The 15,624-nt window shown below is 53.8% G+C and overlaps 2 protein-coding genes across 9 annotated transcripts in view; one reads left to right on the top strand and one right to left on the bottom strand.

Annotated features, from left to right (window-relative positions):
• Window positions 1-4,726: 4,726 nt before the first annotated feature.
• Window positions 4,727-15,624, bottom strand: part of MRPL36 (mitochondrial ribosomal protein L36) — a 12,335-nt gene continuing 1,437 nt past the window's right edge. Inside the window, exons 1-4 of one of the 7 annotated variants that reach the window (XR_013532714.1) lie at window positions 13,611-14,234; window positions 10,985-12,157; window positions 9,803-10,416; window positions 4,727-8,598 (exon numbers count right to left, since the gene is read on the bottom strand). Coding sequence is in view for 4 of the 7 variants with exons in the window: in XM_035291803.3 (XP_035147694.1) it covers window positions 11,834-12,157; window positions 13,611-13,637 (351 nt within the window). In the remaining 3 variants the exon portion in view is untranslated. Of the gene's footprint in view, window positions 12,158-12,831; window positions 13,039-13,610; window positions 14,235-15,063; window positions 15,183-15,624 lie in introns of those variants that run through there. The other 6 variants (XR_013532713.1, XR_013532712.1, XM_035291804.3 and 3 more) reach the window with 6 other exon arrangements.
• Window positions 14,393-15,624, top strand: part of NDUFS6 (NADH:ubiquinone oxidoreductase subunit S6) — a 23,476-nt gene continuing 22,244 nt past the window's right edge. For both annotated transcript variants that reach the window (XM_017970007.4, XM_078365945.1), the window contains exons 1-2: window positions 14,393-14,535; window positions 15,291-15,344. In XM_017970007.4, the coding sequence (XP_017825496.2) occupies window positions 14,404-14,535; window positions 15,291-15,344 (186 nt within the window). In that variant the 5' untranslated portion in view covers window positions 14,393-14,403. The remainder of the gene's footprint in view (window positions 14,536-15,290; window positions 15,345-15,624) is intronic.

Below are 15,624 nucleotides of genomic sequence, written 5' to 3'. Positions count from 1 at the left end.
GAGCCGGGTGGTGCCTCGTGGCCAGGCCTGCTCTGCCTGCACCCCTACGCAGCCCATGGCTTTCCCCAGCTTCGCCATGCACTCTTCCATGGAGACCGCCTCTGGCCTGTCCCCGGCCACCTCCCATCCTCCACGTCCATATCCGGCCCCGTCTGTCCCCAGCATCTCCCCAGGCAGAGCCACCTGCCCTGGACCTCCCTTCCCATCTCCTCCCTCCCCTGCTGCCTGAAAGCTGCTGAGACAGCATCTGCCCTGCCCCCACTGGGCCCTGGGAGGGCAGAGCTGTGTGGGTCCCCCTCCCTCGAGCCGCCCCTGCCCCCTATCTGTCTAGGACTGGGGTGCTGGAGAGGAGAGGAGGGGCTGGAAACCAGTCTTCCCTCTCTCTTGTGGGCTCCTTGATTTTTTGAGACCCCAATTGCTGCAGGGCCCAGACCAGGAGAGGCACCTTCTGGTGGACCAGTGGCCTTTACCCACACGTCCAGATCTGAATCCGTGTCTCCCTGATACCCTGCAGCCCAGGAGCTGTGGCAACCTCGTCCTGTCTTCCCCCGCCCCTCCCGCTCTCTATCTCTTTCTGTCTCCTTTTCTATTTCTCTCTATCTGTTTCTCTGTCTCTAACTCGTTGTCTGTATCTGTATGTCTCTATGTCCATCTCTGTCTCTTTCTCTGCATCTCATCCTCCAGGGGTCCCCATCGGCTTACCAGGGGTGTCTACTCTCCATGCGCCCTGGAATTCGGGGGGGGGGTGCAACACAGTGGATTTGAGATGGCGGGGGCAGAGCCAATCCCTGGCTGGTGGGGGCTCCTCCACTTAGATGCGGGGTGACCTGGGGAAAATCACTTCACCGCCTTCATCTGTAAAGTGGGAGTAATAGTGAGTCACTTCGAGGACTGACTTGAACGCACACCGAGTGACGCCTGGGGAGTGGGCCCTGTGTAAATGCTGCTGTAACCATCACCCAGGCCCTGGAGGGCACCCAGGCATGTGTGGCTCCTGTGTGGTTCCTGTGGCTGAGACGTGGGAGACATAAAATGGTACTGGTAGCAAGACTGCCAGACTGTGAGCCGTTAGCATCTGACCACGACCTTCTCTGTGAGTAGAGCGGAGATTAAATTCTGCAGGAGGCGCAACTTCAGGCTGGCCTGGACGATCCCTGTGAACTCAGCAGCTACAGCAAGTACTAGAGCAAACAGCAAAATTTGCATTTCAAAATAGTAAAAGTTAAAAAAATCAAATTAAATTCTGATAGTGTTGAGAGCTGAAAGCCATTTATTAATAAAAGCCTTCCAGTGAAAAGTACTAGAGAACCTAACAACAACTATTGGAATCTTACCACGTGCAGTTCTTCCTAAGCAAGTTTTACTGAAAGTCCTGTGAGAAGGTTGAAAGGTTCTGGCCACAGAGCACCAGAATCAATGGGTCCAGCCACCGATAGCTAAGGGCGGCCGTTTCCTTTCCTCCAGCCGCCTCTGATGAAAGCAACGTCCAGGTGACCGGGAGAGCTGCATGGAAGGATGAGAAGAGCAGGGGCAGCGGGTGCTTTGTTTTCTTCCAGTGTTCCAGCCCTTCCCTGTCTGACGGCCTGGAGCATCGGAAGTAATCGCGAGAGCACTGGCCATCCTATCATGCCAGGAGTCTGTCATGAGGATGGAAAGCAAACACCAAGGTTGGCTGTGAGGGAGAAGGGAAGAAAGGGACTGGGAAGCCCAAACCCGGAGATGCCGCAGTAGCCCAGAGGGCCTTTGATGGCCTTCCTTGAGGTAGCAGACAACATGCATGTTTGGTTTAAATCATGGCTGAGGCAGGAGAATAGGGTCTGGAGCGGGAAACCTAAGGCTGATTCATGCTGACTTCTTAGAACTAAAGCAGAAGGAAAACCCCAACTTTCCATGCCCAAGTAACCAAAGGACCAGAGGCTGCTACTCCCTTTGCAACCCCTCCCTCTTTTCTGTGTGGCAGATGAAAAATGGAAAGTACCTCTGATTGGTCCCGTCCTGCAACCAATCAGCTCCTTGAGGGTCAAGTCTTCATTTGCATAGGAGTATAACCCTGTAACTTCACTTCAGCCTCTGATTGGTCACTTTCCACAATCAATCAGATGTTTGCATAGGGTGTAAGTTTGCAACTTTGCTTCAGCCTCTGATTGGTCCCCTCCCACAAGCAATCAGACCCACCATGGGCCACTACCTCATTTACATAGGGTGTACACCAAGTAACCAATGGGAAGCCACTAGAGGGTATTTAAACCCCAGAAAATTCTGCAACCGGACTCTTGAGCGTTTGCTCAGACCCCTTCCCACTCTCTGGAGCGCACTTTTCAATTTCAATAAATCTTTGTTTTTGTTGCTTCATTCTTCCCTTGTTTCGTTTGTACATTTTGTGTAATTCTTTAAGACACCAAGAACGTGGACACTCTCCAGCAGGAACGCTGCTATTTTCGTCCCTGCTGTTTTGAAGTGGACACAATTTATAACTAGCTATACATCTTTGGGTGATGAGGCAGGACTCTCCTAATGCGTGAATCTATATACGTGCATTTGGCACAGTGCGTGATTCAAGATAAGAGCTTAAGAAATACTTGGCTGGATAGGTAAATAGAGAATCAGAGTTCGAGTCACTGACCACAGGAAATGCCTTTATCCTGTCTCAAACAGCATTCTAATTAAACTGATAAAAATTATACATAAGGAATTGATGACCGTTTTGGAATAGGTGACTGCATTCTTAACCACTGAAAGAACCATTAGGCTTTCGTCGGAAACCTCAGGAGAATGCACACCTCTGGACCTCCTGAGAGACCGCAGACAGGCCGCCAGCATTTCTGGGTAGCAGTTCACCTTATGTTTCCTATAATAGCATTATTCTGTAAGGAAAAACATGCCTCGCTTTCTGGGAAAAAGACAATGACTTTTTAGTGGTTGCCAACCAGGAGAAGCAATTCTCAGCTCCATCCTGGGAAACTGCTTGGATGGGTCTGGAGACACCGGGGTTGGCTTCCTGACAGCCTGTTTCTGAACACTGACACAGCCAAAGTCAATTTCTCATGCAATGCAAAACAGCTTCCTTTGTTCCATGCATTTCTCATTTCTTCCATGCATTTTAAATAGGAAATGACTAGTGGGAACTGGGAGAAAAAATAATTAGCCTCTAATTGGGAATCACCACCACTAGTTATGAAATAGGGGGAAATGCTTTATAAGTCAAAAAGGGAAGCAAGAAAAGACAAAATTTTGTGCAAGTGCAGAAAAACACCATCAGTCATTATTTATGCTCACAGTCTCCTACACCACCTTGAGAAAATGAAGGGCCCAGTCACCCGGGGAAAGAATGGGGATGCCCGAGTCACCGGCAGGAGCCGCCATCCACATGCAGCCTCCGGTTGCAAGACGGTGCACAAGACAGGAAAGAAACAGCAATTGTAGGCGTTTGTTTAGAGACTCCCAGGATAGGGCCCAGCGGCCCTGCAGGAGCTAATCATCCCGCAGCTTCTAGGGAGGGGGTTATTCACTGTATACTCAAGTGCCTTTTGTATTTTGAACCATGTGAACACATGCTCTAGTAATATTCATTTAAATCAAAATTATTTTCAAAAACATTCTGAACCACTGTAGAGGGTTGAATAGCATCCCACCCAAAATTCCTAAACCCTCAAATCTGATCCTATTTGGAAATAGAGTCTTTGTAGGTGTAATTAAGTTCAGAATTTCCAGATGGAATAATCCTGGATTTGGGCGGACCCTAAAGCAATGACAGGTGTCCTTCTAGGAAGAGGAGAAGGCAAGGTTCACAGAACAGAGGTCTGACGAGGGCAGAGGCAAAGGCCGGAGCTCTGTGGTCAGAGCCCAGAATGGCCTGGGGCCACAGAAGCAGGAAGAGGCGGGAAAGAACCTCCCGTGGAGCCTTTGGAGGAGGCGCTGCCCGGACCACAGCTTGGTGTAGGACATAGGGCCTCCAGAGCTGTGAGAGAATACATTTCTTTTGTCGCAGTTTGTAGTAATTTTGTATGGCAGTCACAGCCAACTAACGAACCACTTCATTCCTTTTTTATTTTTTCTTATTTATTATTTATTTTTAAGTATTATTTTTTTAAAGACGGGGTTTCACCAGGTTGGTCAGGCTGGTCTTGAACTCCCGACCTCAGGTGATCCACCTGCCTTGGCCTCCAAAGTGCTTGGATTACAAGCGTGAGCCACCACGCCTGGCTCACTTCATTCCCTTTTAAATCATCTTACCCTCTAAAGAAGTGTATTTGAAGTGTAATTAACAAAATTAATTTTCTCCCACATTTTTCTCTTTTTTTTGGAGTTAGTTTCACTGTCCCCCAAGCTGGAGGGCACTGGCACAATCACGGCTCACTGCTCCCAGGCTCAGATGATCTTCCCAACTCAGCCTCCCAAGTAGCTAAGACTACAGGTGTGCACCACCATGCCCAGCTTATTTTGGTATTTTTCTAGAGAAAGGGTTTCACCATGTTGCTCAGGCTGGTCTTGAACACCTGGGCTCAAGCAATCCTCGTACCTCAGCCTCCCAAAGTACTGGGATTATAGACGAGCCACTGTGCCTGGCCTCTCCCCACTTTTTAATCTTAAATTTGTCTTCATCTGGGATGAACAAGAGAGGTGTCTTTCTAAAGCTGATAGGCATGTAATGCACACTAATAAAATATTATACAATTTGTTTCTCACCCAGCCACTTACTCAACAAAAGCCAAAGAGATCTGCTATATTTGGTGGAGGGTTTTTTTTTTTTTTAATAAAACAAAACAAAATATCTGTCACAGTTTTTTCCAAAGTACTTTTACATGAAAACGAGTTCATCGAGTTCTTAGGGCTTTACACTTTACATTTAGGGACAGCGCATTATTTCAAGATTTAAATTTTGCAAAAGTCAAAAATAATCTGAGTGATGAAGCAAAGGAGAGTGTCACTCCTGCCTGGGACTGCGTGCGGACAATTGAAGGGACGTGTGAAAGTGCATGCAACCGTGCAAGGTGTGACGCGATGGGAACACGTGAGTGATGCTCCTGGTAGTCAGACCGAGAGGAAAGCACACGCCACAGGGAGGAAGGAGAGACCTTCTCAAGATCTTCTTTATTTATACTTTTTTTTTGAGACCAAGTCTTGCTCTTTGGAACAGGCTGGAGTGCGGTGGTGTGATCTTGGCTCACTGCAACCTCCACCTCCCAGGTTCAGGCAAGTCTCCTACCTCAGCCTCATGAGTAGCTGGGATTACAGGTGCGCACCACAATGCCCAGCTGTTTTTTTGTTCTTTTGTATTTTTAGTAGAGACAGGGTTTCACCATGTTGGCCAGGCTGGTCTCAAACTCCTGACCTCAAGTGAACCACCTGCCTCAGCCTCCCAAAGTGCTGGGATTACAGGCATGTGCCACTGTGCCTAGACTATTTTTACTTTTTGACTTTTAAAAATGAGTAACGGCTGTTCAAAGGTGTTTAGAGCAGAAAGGAAAGTCTCAGGGCTCCCAAAAATCTCTGCCCACACGGCTTTCAGAAGAGAATTACCCTCGTGGGCACACAGCTGCACACACCATAGCGCTGATGGGCAGAAGCTGCACCTGCTGTGGTGAATGTTCTAGAATAGAACGGGTTGGCAAATGTTTTCTGCAAAGAGCCAGAGAGCAAAGCCTTTCTGTGCTCTGAGGCAACTACTCAACTCTCCTGTGGCCATGGAAACATGCACAGACCCTGGGATGCGTAAGTGAGCGAGGGGCCCTGTGCCAATAAAACTTTATCAACAAACGCAGGCAGTGGCCCCGCCACAAACTTCTGGAGGACACCATCACTGGATGCAGTTGGCCACGCTAAAGCTCGGACATGTACCACCACCGTACCGAGGCAGAGCCTAGAATGCATGTATCTTCTCCACTCCACCCTTTAAAAGACATGCTTAACCACAGGTGATACGAGTTCAGGTATTTACTGGGTTACGTGGCGGGTGATCTGGTAACCCTGCAGCCCTCAAAAGGGAAAAAAAGAGAATGAAAGCAGCAGGCAGCTGTGGAAGAAATGACCACGCAGTCACCTCAGGTGGGGAGAAATGACCACACACTCACCTCAGGTGGGGAGAAATGACCACGCACTCACCTCAGGTGGGGAGAAATGACCACGCACTCACCTCAGGTGGGGAGAAATGACCACGCAGTCACCTCAGGTGGGGAGAAATGACCACGCACTCACTCAGGTGGGGAGAAATGACCACGCAGTCACCTCAGGTGGGGAGAAATGACCATGCACTCATCTCAGGTGGGGAGAAATAACCACATGGTCACCTCAGGTGGGGCCGGAGGTTTCCCAGAGGAGCTGCCTCCTGGCAGCAAGAGCTGGAATCCAGCTCATGGAATTCCCGTGAACTCTGTAACACCAGGAAGGGGTGAGATGGAGGCAGCTGCAGCCCCAGGCGGACAGCAGGGCCCTGAGGCTAGGCTCTTCCTGGGACCTGCCCCTGCCCCTGCCCCTGCCCAGTGTTTCCCCCTGCAGGGCCCTCAGCTCTTCTCCAAGGCCTGGAAACAAGCCCCAGGGGCCTGAGAATCATCGGTGTGTGTGGGAGGCACACGATACATCTGAGTAAATGGAAGCCACGGTGTGATTGTAGAAAACCCACAGAAGAGACGCTTAGCCTGGCTGGCAAAGGGGAGGGCATGGTGTAGGGGGGAGGGCATGGAGTGGGGGGAAGCTTGGAGTGGGGGGAGGGGTTGGAGTGGGGGGGAACCTCACTCTTCCTTGATAGCTGTTTCATTGCTCAGATTATTTTGGAAAAGCACATTGTTCACCGATTTTTGTTTTTCTAGGTATCAACATAAAAGATATAAACACAATTCAACAAAATTCAAACCACAAAGAGTGAACCTCACGTTACACTCCCACCTGTCGATCCCCCCCCTTTGTGTTGCTCCAGAACTTTTCTTACAAAGTTCCCTAAATACCGTGGCTTCGAAAAACATGTGCTTATGTTTTCACTTAAATGAAAACATGCTTTGCCCCCTGCTATACAACTTTCTTTGCATATTTAATATTCAGAAATATGTCTTGGTGTGAGGTTCAAGTGGCTCGCAAGCGGCCAGCCACGCCATTTGTCACAGGGCCGAGCAGTTACCAGAGCCTGGTTTCACATCTGCCCGTTGCTGAACGTGCATTTCCAGAAAAGTCCAGTGTCAAACTTCTTGTCCCATACGCCAGTGCCAGAGGTGCTCAGGTTCTCTTGCGCAGGGCCGTTCAGCCAAGTCCACAGAGCAAAGTGTGGGTGTGGCCTTCAAAGGGGCGAGCGAGGCGGAGAGGGGCCTCTTCTCAGGAGCGGGCACGATGGGCAGGTTGGCCTCTGCTTGCCCAGTGCTCGCCTCAGGCCAGGTGATAGGAGATGCTACAGACAAGCGCGCTGGGGTGCAGGCTCGGCCTTCAGGCAGAGTGCTCCCCTGTTCAGGCTGCAGTGACAAAATTCCTCCGACGGCCTGGCCTACAGAGAAGAACCTGTTTCTCACAGCTCTGGAGGCTGAAGTCCAGCATCAAGACGCCGCAGCTTCCGTGTCTGCTGGGGCTTCCCGGCTCGTAGACAGGGCTTCTCCTCACATGGTGGCCGGGCGAGCTGGCTCTCTGGGGTCCCTTTCCAAGGCCCAGACCCCCTCATGAGGCCCTGGCGCAGGACTGAGTCACCTCCCAAAGGCCCCATTCCAAACACTCCTTCCGAGGATTAGGTTTCAACACCAGTATTTTTGGCGACACAGCCCCCAGCTCTCTGGGTTCCCAGAACCCTGCGGGAGGGCTGGGTAGTGCCTGCCCCTTTTCACCATGAGGCTTCCATGGAAGCTTCTTGCCCGAGGCAGGACGCTGAGGAATGGACAGGGTCACGTTCAGACCCGGGGGTTGTGCCCACCCCCATCGCTTTCTCCACATCCCTCTCACCGCTGTCACATGCTCACGCTGCGCCAGCAAACACATGCTCAAGCGCATTAACACAACGGGGTGTCCTGCTCACACAAGTCCACCTGGTGACCCACTGGCCATGGTGGCTGGATTCCCGGTGGGTGCTTTCACTCTTCTGTCCCCCGATCTCCTCCTCATTGCTTCAGGAAGAGTGAATGCACCGCGTGGTGAGCCCTGCTGCTGCAAAGCAGATGTCACGTCTGCTCAGCGACCCTGCGGGTGCCCTTCAGTCAGCCTCACAGGTCACAGCAGGTCTCACGGCTGGGCCCACTCGCAGGGAGGCAGGGAAGCCCCAGCCCCCACCTCAGTCTGGCAGAGGAAGGAGACCTGGACCCAGGAGCACCGGTCTCCCTCCCATTCTCCTGGGTGAGTGACGGCGATGCTTTGAGGCAGGTGGTCCACCAGGTAGACCTGGTCCATGAGTAGCCACGTGTCCCATAGAGCGTCTTGGCTCCTGCTCGGTGGCAGGCAACAATCTCCTTCTGGAGCCAGAGACAGCTCCATGTTCTTCTCTCCATCTGTGCGGCATTCGCTTTTCCTTTGCTTGCACTGCTGTCCCCAGGCGACCCTACTCTAAAAGTCCCTTGAGAGACTAACCCTATGACGTATACCTGAACAGCACTTCCGACTTCCCAAAGGTTCTTCAGTCCATCGGCACCGCACCTTCAGAGACAGGAAGGAGGTTGGCAAGACAGGGCTGGTGCCTGGCAGGGCCCTGGCCCACCAGCGGGTCACCCGAGTGCAGGGACAGCTCCTGACAGGACGACCTTGCCAGCCCACATGCCCACCCCTCCTCTCTCTGCAGTCATCTTTCTCTGTGCCCATGAGGACCTATCTGCTTGGCCTGCCTTCGGGTGGCTTGGAAGTGCCTGGGACTTAAGCCCTACATGGTGACTCTCATGAGTGACGAGCATTTGTACATAAACAGTCCCCTGTCCTCGTCCCCTGGGGGACACCAAGGCACATTCTGCGGGAGTGGAGCTCAGCAGGCACAGCAGGGTGGTGCCCGGTGCCCCTCTCGTTCTGTGCCCTGGAAGCTCCTCTCCCTCCCTGACTTGTGCCCCCACTCCCCACCCTGACTTCTGAGATCACCGCCCAAGGCACGTGCCTCCCAGCCCTTGTCATGCTGTGCCCATTAGGACAGCCAGCAGCAACCCTGGTTCACAGCTGAAGAAACATATTGCCCCCAGGGGAGTGCTTGGCAGCATCTGGGGCCCTTTGTTCGGCCCCGCTTGTGGGTGGGATGCCATGGCGTCTTGCGGTGGGGCCCAGGGCTGCTAAACACCTGGCATTGCCCAGAACGGGCCCAGAGCATGACCCAGCCCAGATGTCCAGCACTGAGGTCCAGGGCCTGGCCTGCTTCTGCAGAGCTCTTTTATTAATAGCTTGCTCTGGACTGAAGCCTGGGTGTTTAATTATCAGCCTTAGATTTCTACTCAAGCAAAATTAGCAGAATACCCCCCTTTCCCCATTGGACGGAGCATGCCGTGAAATCTGTGCCTTCTTTATTCCTTCCCGTTGGCCCCGATGCCAAGGTGCTCGCTGGGGATCTGTCTGTGCAGTCATCAAGAGGCCACGACTGTGCATGCCCACAGTTCCATGGCACACAAGCACATCACACCCAAACACAGGTGTGCAGCTGGCAGTCAGGCCTCTTGACAGAGCACCCTGTGCTGCAGAAGCACGCCTGGTAAAAACCAGGTCCACGCAGGATGGCTTGGGTGCCCCTTGCCTGTGCCCAGCCTCAGGCCCCTCCTAGAGTTGCCTCCCCTGCAACCTTAAAGTTTCAGCGTGGCCGTTACCCCCTCCAGGGAGCACGCTGACCTCTGCCTCGGAGGGGCTGGTACGCCTCATGCACAGCACTCACCAGCCTCCATTTTTGTTCCACACGCTCCTCGCGGAAAGGGTGAGGGCAGCAGCACCTCTTCTCCTCCACACCCAGGTCCCAGGCTAAGGGTGCTCAGGAAGCATCAGCTGGGGGCTGTCAGGCCCTCTGGTGCTCAAAACCACGTTACCGACCCCGTGAAAAATCAGAGACATGGTTGGCCCACTGGTGGGAGGTCGCAGTCTGCTGAGTCTCTACGGCAACTGCTGACTCATCACCCTCCCGCACTGTTCAGGTGGTATATGCAGACACGTGCATCTGTATGCGGACACATGCATGCACACATACACACACACACGCGCGCTTGAGGAAAGTCCCCTCTTGTGACTTCTTCTCGGACCCGGTGCACAGCAGGTCTCGTGGGGTCTGGCTTCTGACATTGTCAGGATCTCCTGGGACACACCCTCCAAAGCATCCACGTCACAATTAAGAACAGCTTGTGAGGGCTTCCCTTTCACTGCACAGAAGCAGGGTTTTCGCAGAGCTGCCTCCCTTCTCTTTCAGGGGACATGCCCTCCATGTTCTTCAACTGGGCCAGATGCCTGCGGGCTGCAACACTGTCAAGCCACTTGCAGAGGCCCTTCCTGTCCCCGCTCCTGTCGTGAGAGTGAACAGGCACAGCATGGTGTTCATGGCAACCCACACTGGCGTCTGCTCCCTCTGAAGTCATGTGGGTGTTGGGGCTGGGCTTTGGCCTGATGTGGCCATGGTGTCCCTCTGCTGCCCCACCAGGCCTTTCTAGGTGACCTTGCTGCCCTCTGCTGCTGATCTGGATGGGGAGGGGGGGCGCTCCCCCGGGGCTAGGCTCCTTGCACGGTCTCCTGTTTCAAGAATTTCTGGGAGAAGGGGAGGTGTCCCTGGCCATGAGGAAAGGAGGCCGCAGGAAGGCCGTCCCAACATCTCAGCACCTGCTCTGGGTCGGACTGTGCTCCCCACCCCCAAATTTGTATGTTGACATCCTGATCCCAGGACCTCCAGTGATTATATTTGGAGACAATTAAAATATAAAAATTAAATAGAGGTTGTTGAGGGGGCCCTTATCCAACAGGACTGGTATGTCCTGTAAGAGGTGAGGACAGATGCAGAGACCCCCATGCAAGAACGCAGGGAGAAGACCCCTCTACATGCTAAGGAGGCCTCAGGAGGAACCAACTCTGCTCTCACCTCCATCTCATATGTCCAGCTCCGGAACTGAGAACACACTTGCTGATACATCCCCTCTGAAGATACTGTGTTGTGGCAGCCTGAGCTGACAGCGCTCACCAAGTTTGCGCCTCACTCAACTCCAAGTCCTGGTGAGCAGGCCAGGACCGGCCCACTCCAGCCCTCCAAGTCCTTGCCAGCTTCGAGGTGTGGCCACCTCTAGCAAGGGAGCTCCTCACCTGCCCGTGAATCTGGACTCACCCCAGGGAATTGCTGAACCAAGAGTGCAGCACAAATGCCACGACGGAATTTGAGGCTGGGTCACTGGAAGCCTCCTAGCGTCCGGTGGGTCTCTCGAGACACTCAATCTCTGGAAGCCACGCCGAGCCCTGCCTGAGGAGGTGCCACGTGCAGTTTGAGGGGCACTGAGGCCCCAGACAGGAGTGCTGGTCTCTGTGAGTTCCTCACAAATTGCGAGCAACGTAAAATGGCTGATTGAAGCCACTAAGCTCCGTTTGTGCAACGACAGGTGACCAAACACTGACTTCCAAGAGGCCCTAAGCAGCCTCACACCCGGAACCACCCATCCCTACTGCAGCCCGAGTTCAGGGAGAACGAATGAACTAAGCTATTCACAGTCCATCCAAATAGGAAAATACCTTTAATTGGAGCGTTTTAGAACGTTTAGAATGTTTAGAAACGAGATGACGCAATGTCTTCTGTAGTTCCTCATCTGAACTGAAAAGTGACAGGTAACCTTTAGGGCGTTTGCCTCCAGTCACTCTCCTGACTCCTTGATGTGATAATTCCGTAAGATACAACCACTCACCATGACGAGAATGTGCGGGACTCTGGAGGGAAAGGGACTATCTACATCTGTCTCTGCTTGTGCCTCGGGTGGGTTTTACAATAGATGTACCACCGGCCCCGCCTCTTCACCCGGTAACAGTCCTTGCAGCGCTTCTTCAGGACACCCTTGGTTTTGAACCCCAGCGCAGGCAGCAGGTGAGGCAGAAGGCCGGGTGAGAGAAAGGACCGCACTCCTGCCCCGGGTTCCACAGCCACGGGGGCAGCACCTCCAAGGGATCCCAACAGAAACGTGGAGAGGGCTGGAGGCTTCAGTGTGTGACGACTGAGATACAGCAGAGGGTTCACCATTTTCCTTATTAAAAGAGTTGCCATGTCGTGGCGAATCTATGGGAGAGAGAACACGAGGTGTTACAGCTTCTCCTGTGTTTCCACCTGCTATTTGAGGCTTCCTTTCCCGCTTCACCGAGGCTTGGGAAGGCAGCGACTACGGGGTCAGAGGGCGTTTCCACACCAGCTGCAGCCCCGACCACAGATTCAACTGCCTTAATGGGCCGTGTGTGCGGGGAGAACAAGGGGCACTGGACGGTGGCTTCCTTCCCTTTCCCGCCTGCTGCAGGTGTAGGCGAGGGCGCAGGGCCCCGCGAGGCTGACGAGCGGCCGACTTGGCCGGGAGGGAGCTCACACTGAGACCGCATCGCTTTCCAAGTCACACCAGGTCAAGGGGTTCAGCTGACGAGCGCCTCCTTCCCACTTTCCCCAGTCCCAGGGGCCCTCCCTCGGGCCAGTTTCAGGACAAAACCCCGAGACCGCAACCCCTGGCCTCCGCTCGGAGCCCTGGCAGCCCGGCCGCCCGCCCCTGCTTCCCCACGCGCCCGGGGCCCCGGCTGGGAGGAGCTGGGTCTGCAGCGCCCGGAGGACACCGCGGCACCGGGGCAGGCTCCGCCCGCTGGCTGTGGGGTCGCGCTCGGAAGCCGCGGGGTCCCCGCCCCGGGGTCGCTCGACACCCCCTCCCGCCGTCCAGGTCGGGCGTCCAGGTCGGATCCGTCCCCCACCCTGACCCTCCGACACCGCCAGGCCCGGGCCCGCGCTTCTCCGACCGCGGCCCACTCGGGGAGACAGGCCTAGGGGCCCAAGATGGCCGGCCCCACCCTCTCGAACCCGGGACCCCGGACCTGAGAACACAGCGCCGGCACCTAGCCCCGCGCCCTCAGCCCGCGCCTGCACTGCCGTGTGCCCGCCGGGACGCTGACGCCGCTGCCAGGAAGGAAAATGGCGGCGGGAGTCACGTGGCGTGCCCACGTCCAGCGTCGGGCGCAGAGACGCAGCCGCGAGTGCGCAGGCGCTGGAGACCGAGGCTCGCAGACGGCGCGCTCCCTGCGGGCCAGGGGCGCTCTCGGCAAAAAAGGCGAGAAACAGGAAGGAAAATGGATATTCGGAACAAAAACAGAAATGACAACCAATTAGACCTTAGGAAAAGCTGACAAGTACCAATGTCAAAACAAACTGAGAAAGAGGACATGTTTATAAGGGGACATCCCGGTAGAAATGTAAACAGGCTCCGGGAACCGAGTGGAGGCCGGAAGTGGTTCCAGCTGGGTACGGTATGGAACACTCCAGGCATACAGAAAAACGGGAAGAACTTGACAGTGAGCACCCGCATACTGCCACCTAGATTCTACAGTTGGCTCGCTTATCCCTGCCTTTTCAGGGATCTACCCGTGACTCCAGCCGCCTTCCTCTGTGTGCGTCTAGGTGAGCTGCAGAGGTGGCTGCATCCAGCCCGCGCTCCGTGCAGGCCCCAACGCTTCAGGCGCATCGCAGCGCCCACTTTTCGCACCTGACTTGGCGAACAGGGGGCGGGCATGTGGAGTTTATCAGCTCCAGGACAAATCTGCGCCGACCACCACGTTTATTGGGACAGCTTTCCCAATTTTCAGGAGGGTTTCCTGTGCATCCTTGTTTCTCACCGCCTTTCCCCCTCTTCATCTCCCCGGCCTCTCATCCATCTCTAGTGTTTTGTTCTTGGAGTCACCTGGTCCTCAGGCTCTGACCACAGCAAATAAAAGCTGGATGCTGGAGCGTTAAGCTGGGATTTATAGCCAACAAAATGGGTCTTTTTAGAGGCCGTGTTTGCATGCTGGATAAAGTGAATCGGCGTACTGGGCTCTGCTGCAGAAATCTCCCAGATATACTCTTCCTCCGCGGTTCCCCATGACCTCTCACGGGAATGCTGGCCTGGAACCAGGAGAATGCACTTCCGGTCTCTTCTGCTAAGCAGTCGACTCCTTCACCCAATAGAAGTTTTTGATATTTAAACGTCTCATGGTTATCGGTTACCATACGAACATAAACAATGTATTTTCAGTTTACAGCCTCCCCTGCCGGTTCCCTAAATAAGAACTACTGGGCACTCCTGAGAGCTGAAGATTGCGCACACCGCTGCCTGCCGCATCCGGGACCTAGCTCCAGCCGGAGGCTGCACCTGCCTAGCGCATGCGCAACCTCCGCCCCGACCCGCGCGCGCTCCCCAGGGCGAAATAAGTCCCGGGAGTACGGGCGCCAACAGAAGCCGTGCGCATGCGACGGCTCTAAGAGCGACGTTGCGCCGGGTCAAATGTCAGCCGTTCAAGATGGCGGCAACGGTGACCTTCTGCCGGCTGTTGTGCCGGTCCGGCGCGGCTGCGCGGAGCCTGCCCCTGGGCGCCAGGTGTTTCGGGGTGCAGATTTCGCCGACCGGGGAGAAGATCACACACACTGGCCAGGTAACGGTCGCTGGGTACAAAACTCTTCCTCCGGCCGCGCCTCTGGCGGCTGGTGGCGGTGGGCTCGCCGGCCATCCGCGGCTCTGGTTCTGCGCTACCGGCTGCGCAGGTAGTGGTAAGGCTGTGCTTGTGTCGCTCGCGCGCCGGGAAGGAGGCCTGCCTGCGTGTCGGGACGGTGGCGGCGGCCGGCAGCGGTGGGTCTCGTCCTCCCAGGGCCTGCGGGCTCTGCCCCGGGGGGCAGGCTTTGCTGTGGGGTGACTGCCCACAGGCGGTCTATAGCCGCTGATTTTCTGGGTCAGCGTTTAGAATTTGTGTAATATACAATTATAAGCTTTAGTAACCTGAGAAGTCGATTGTAGTCCAGGGCACAAAAATGTTGTAAGCCAAAATGAAGAATAAAGGCAAATGTGCCCTGGGAGATTTAAGGGGGGATATATAAAGCCATCTGGCCATATGCGAAGGAAGGTTGGGGCGGTTCTCCTCGGGGAGGATTTGTCTCTCCTCCTCAGCTTCAGCTTCCCGACCTACCTCTCTGTGCTGCTCTCTGATTCAGGTGCTCACGCGTTTTGATCCCAGGTATCTTGCCAAAAATGCTCCTGATTAACCGTGTACTGTGCCACTCACTTGTTTGACTTTTCATCAATGGCCTGAAAGTTAAGAAAAACACTCACCTGAAATATTTATGATTGATATGAAGTGACTTTTTTCAGAATTAGGCTGTGAAAGTCACACCTGGTCTTTTTGGGGTTTTTCAGGTTTATGATGAAAAAGACTACAGGAGACTCCGGTTTGTAGGTCGTCAGAAAGAGGTGAGTAAAAGTTATGATGAAGAGTTAAGCTGTCATCCAACTTTTATGTAACCAACAAGAAATAAAAATTAAGATAGGAGACTTAAATAAATTATCCCCCTATTGCAAGGACCCTAACAGTTCTGGATGAGATTCTACCTTCTAATATTAATTGTGTCTATTTGTGTCTTGTTTCCCCCTGAAATAAATCACATAACATTGCAACTGTAGTTCTGGTTTATGTATAAGTGGAAGTGATCTTTTTTTAAATTCTCATGCCTTATTGTCTTGAGACTCTCAG

This window comes from Callithrix jacchus, chromosome 2 (assembly GCF_049354715.1).
Source record: "Callithrix jacchus isolate 240 chromosome 2, calJac240_pri, whole genome shotgun sequence".
In the NCBI taxonomy this organism is placed as follows: Eukaryota; Metazoa; Chordata; class Mammalia; order Primates; family Cebidae; genus Callithrix; species Callithrix jacchus.
Note: the sequence above shows the minus strand (reverse complement) of the source record. Positions and strands in the feature narration are given on the sequence as shown.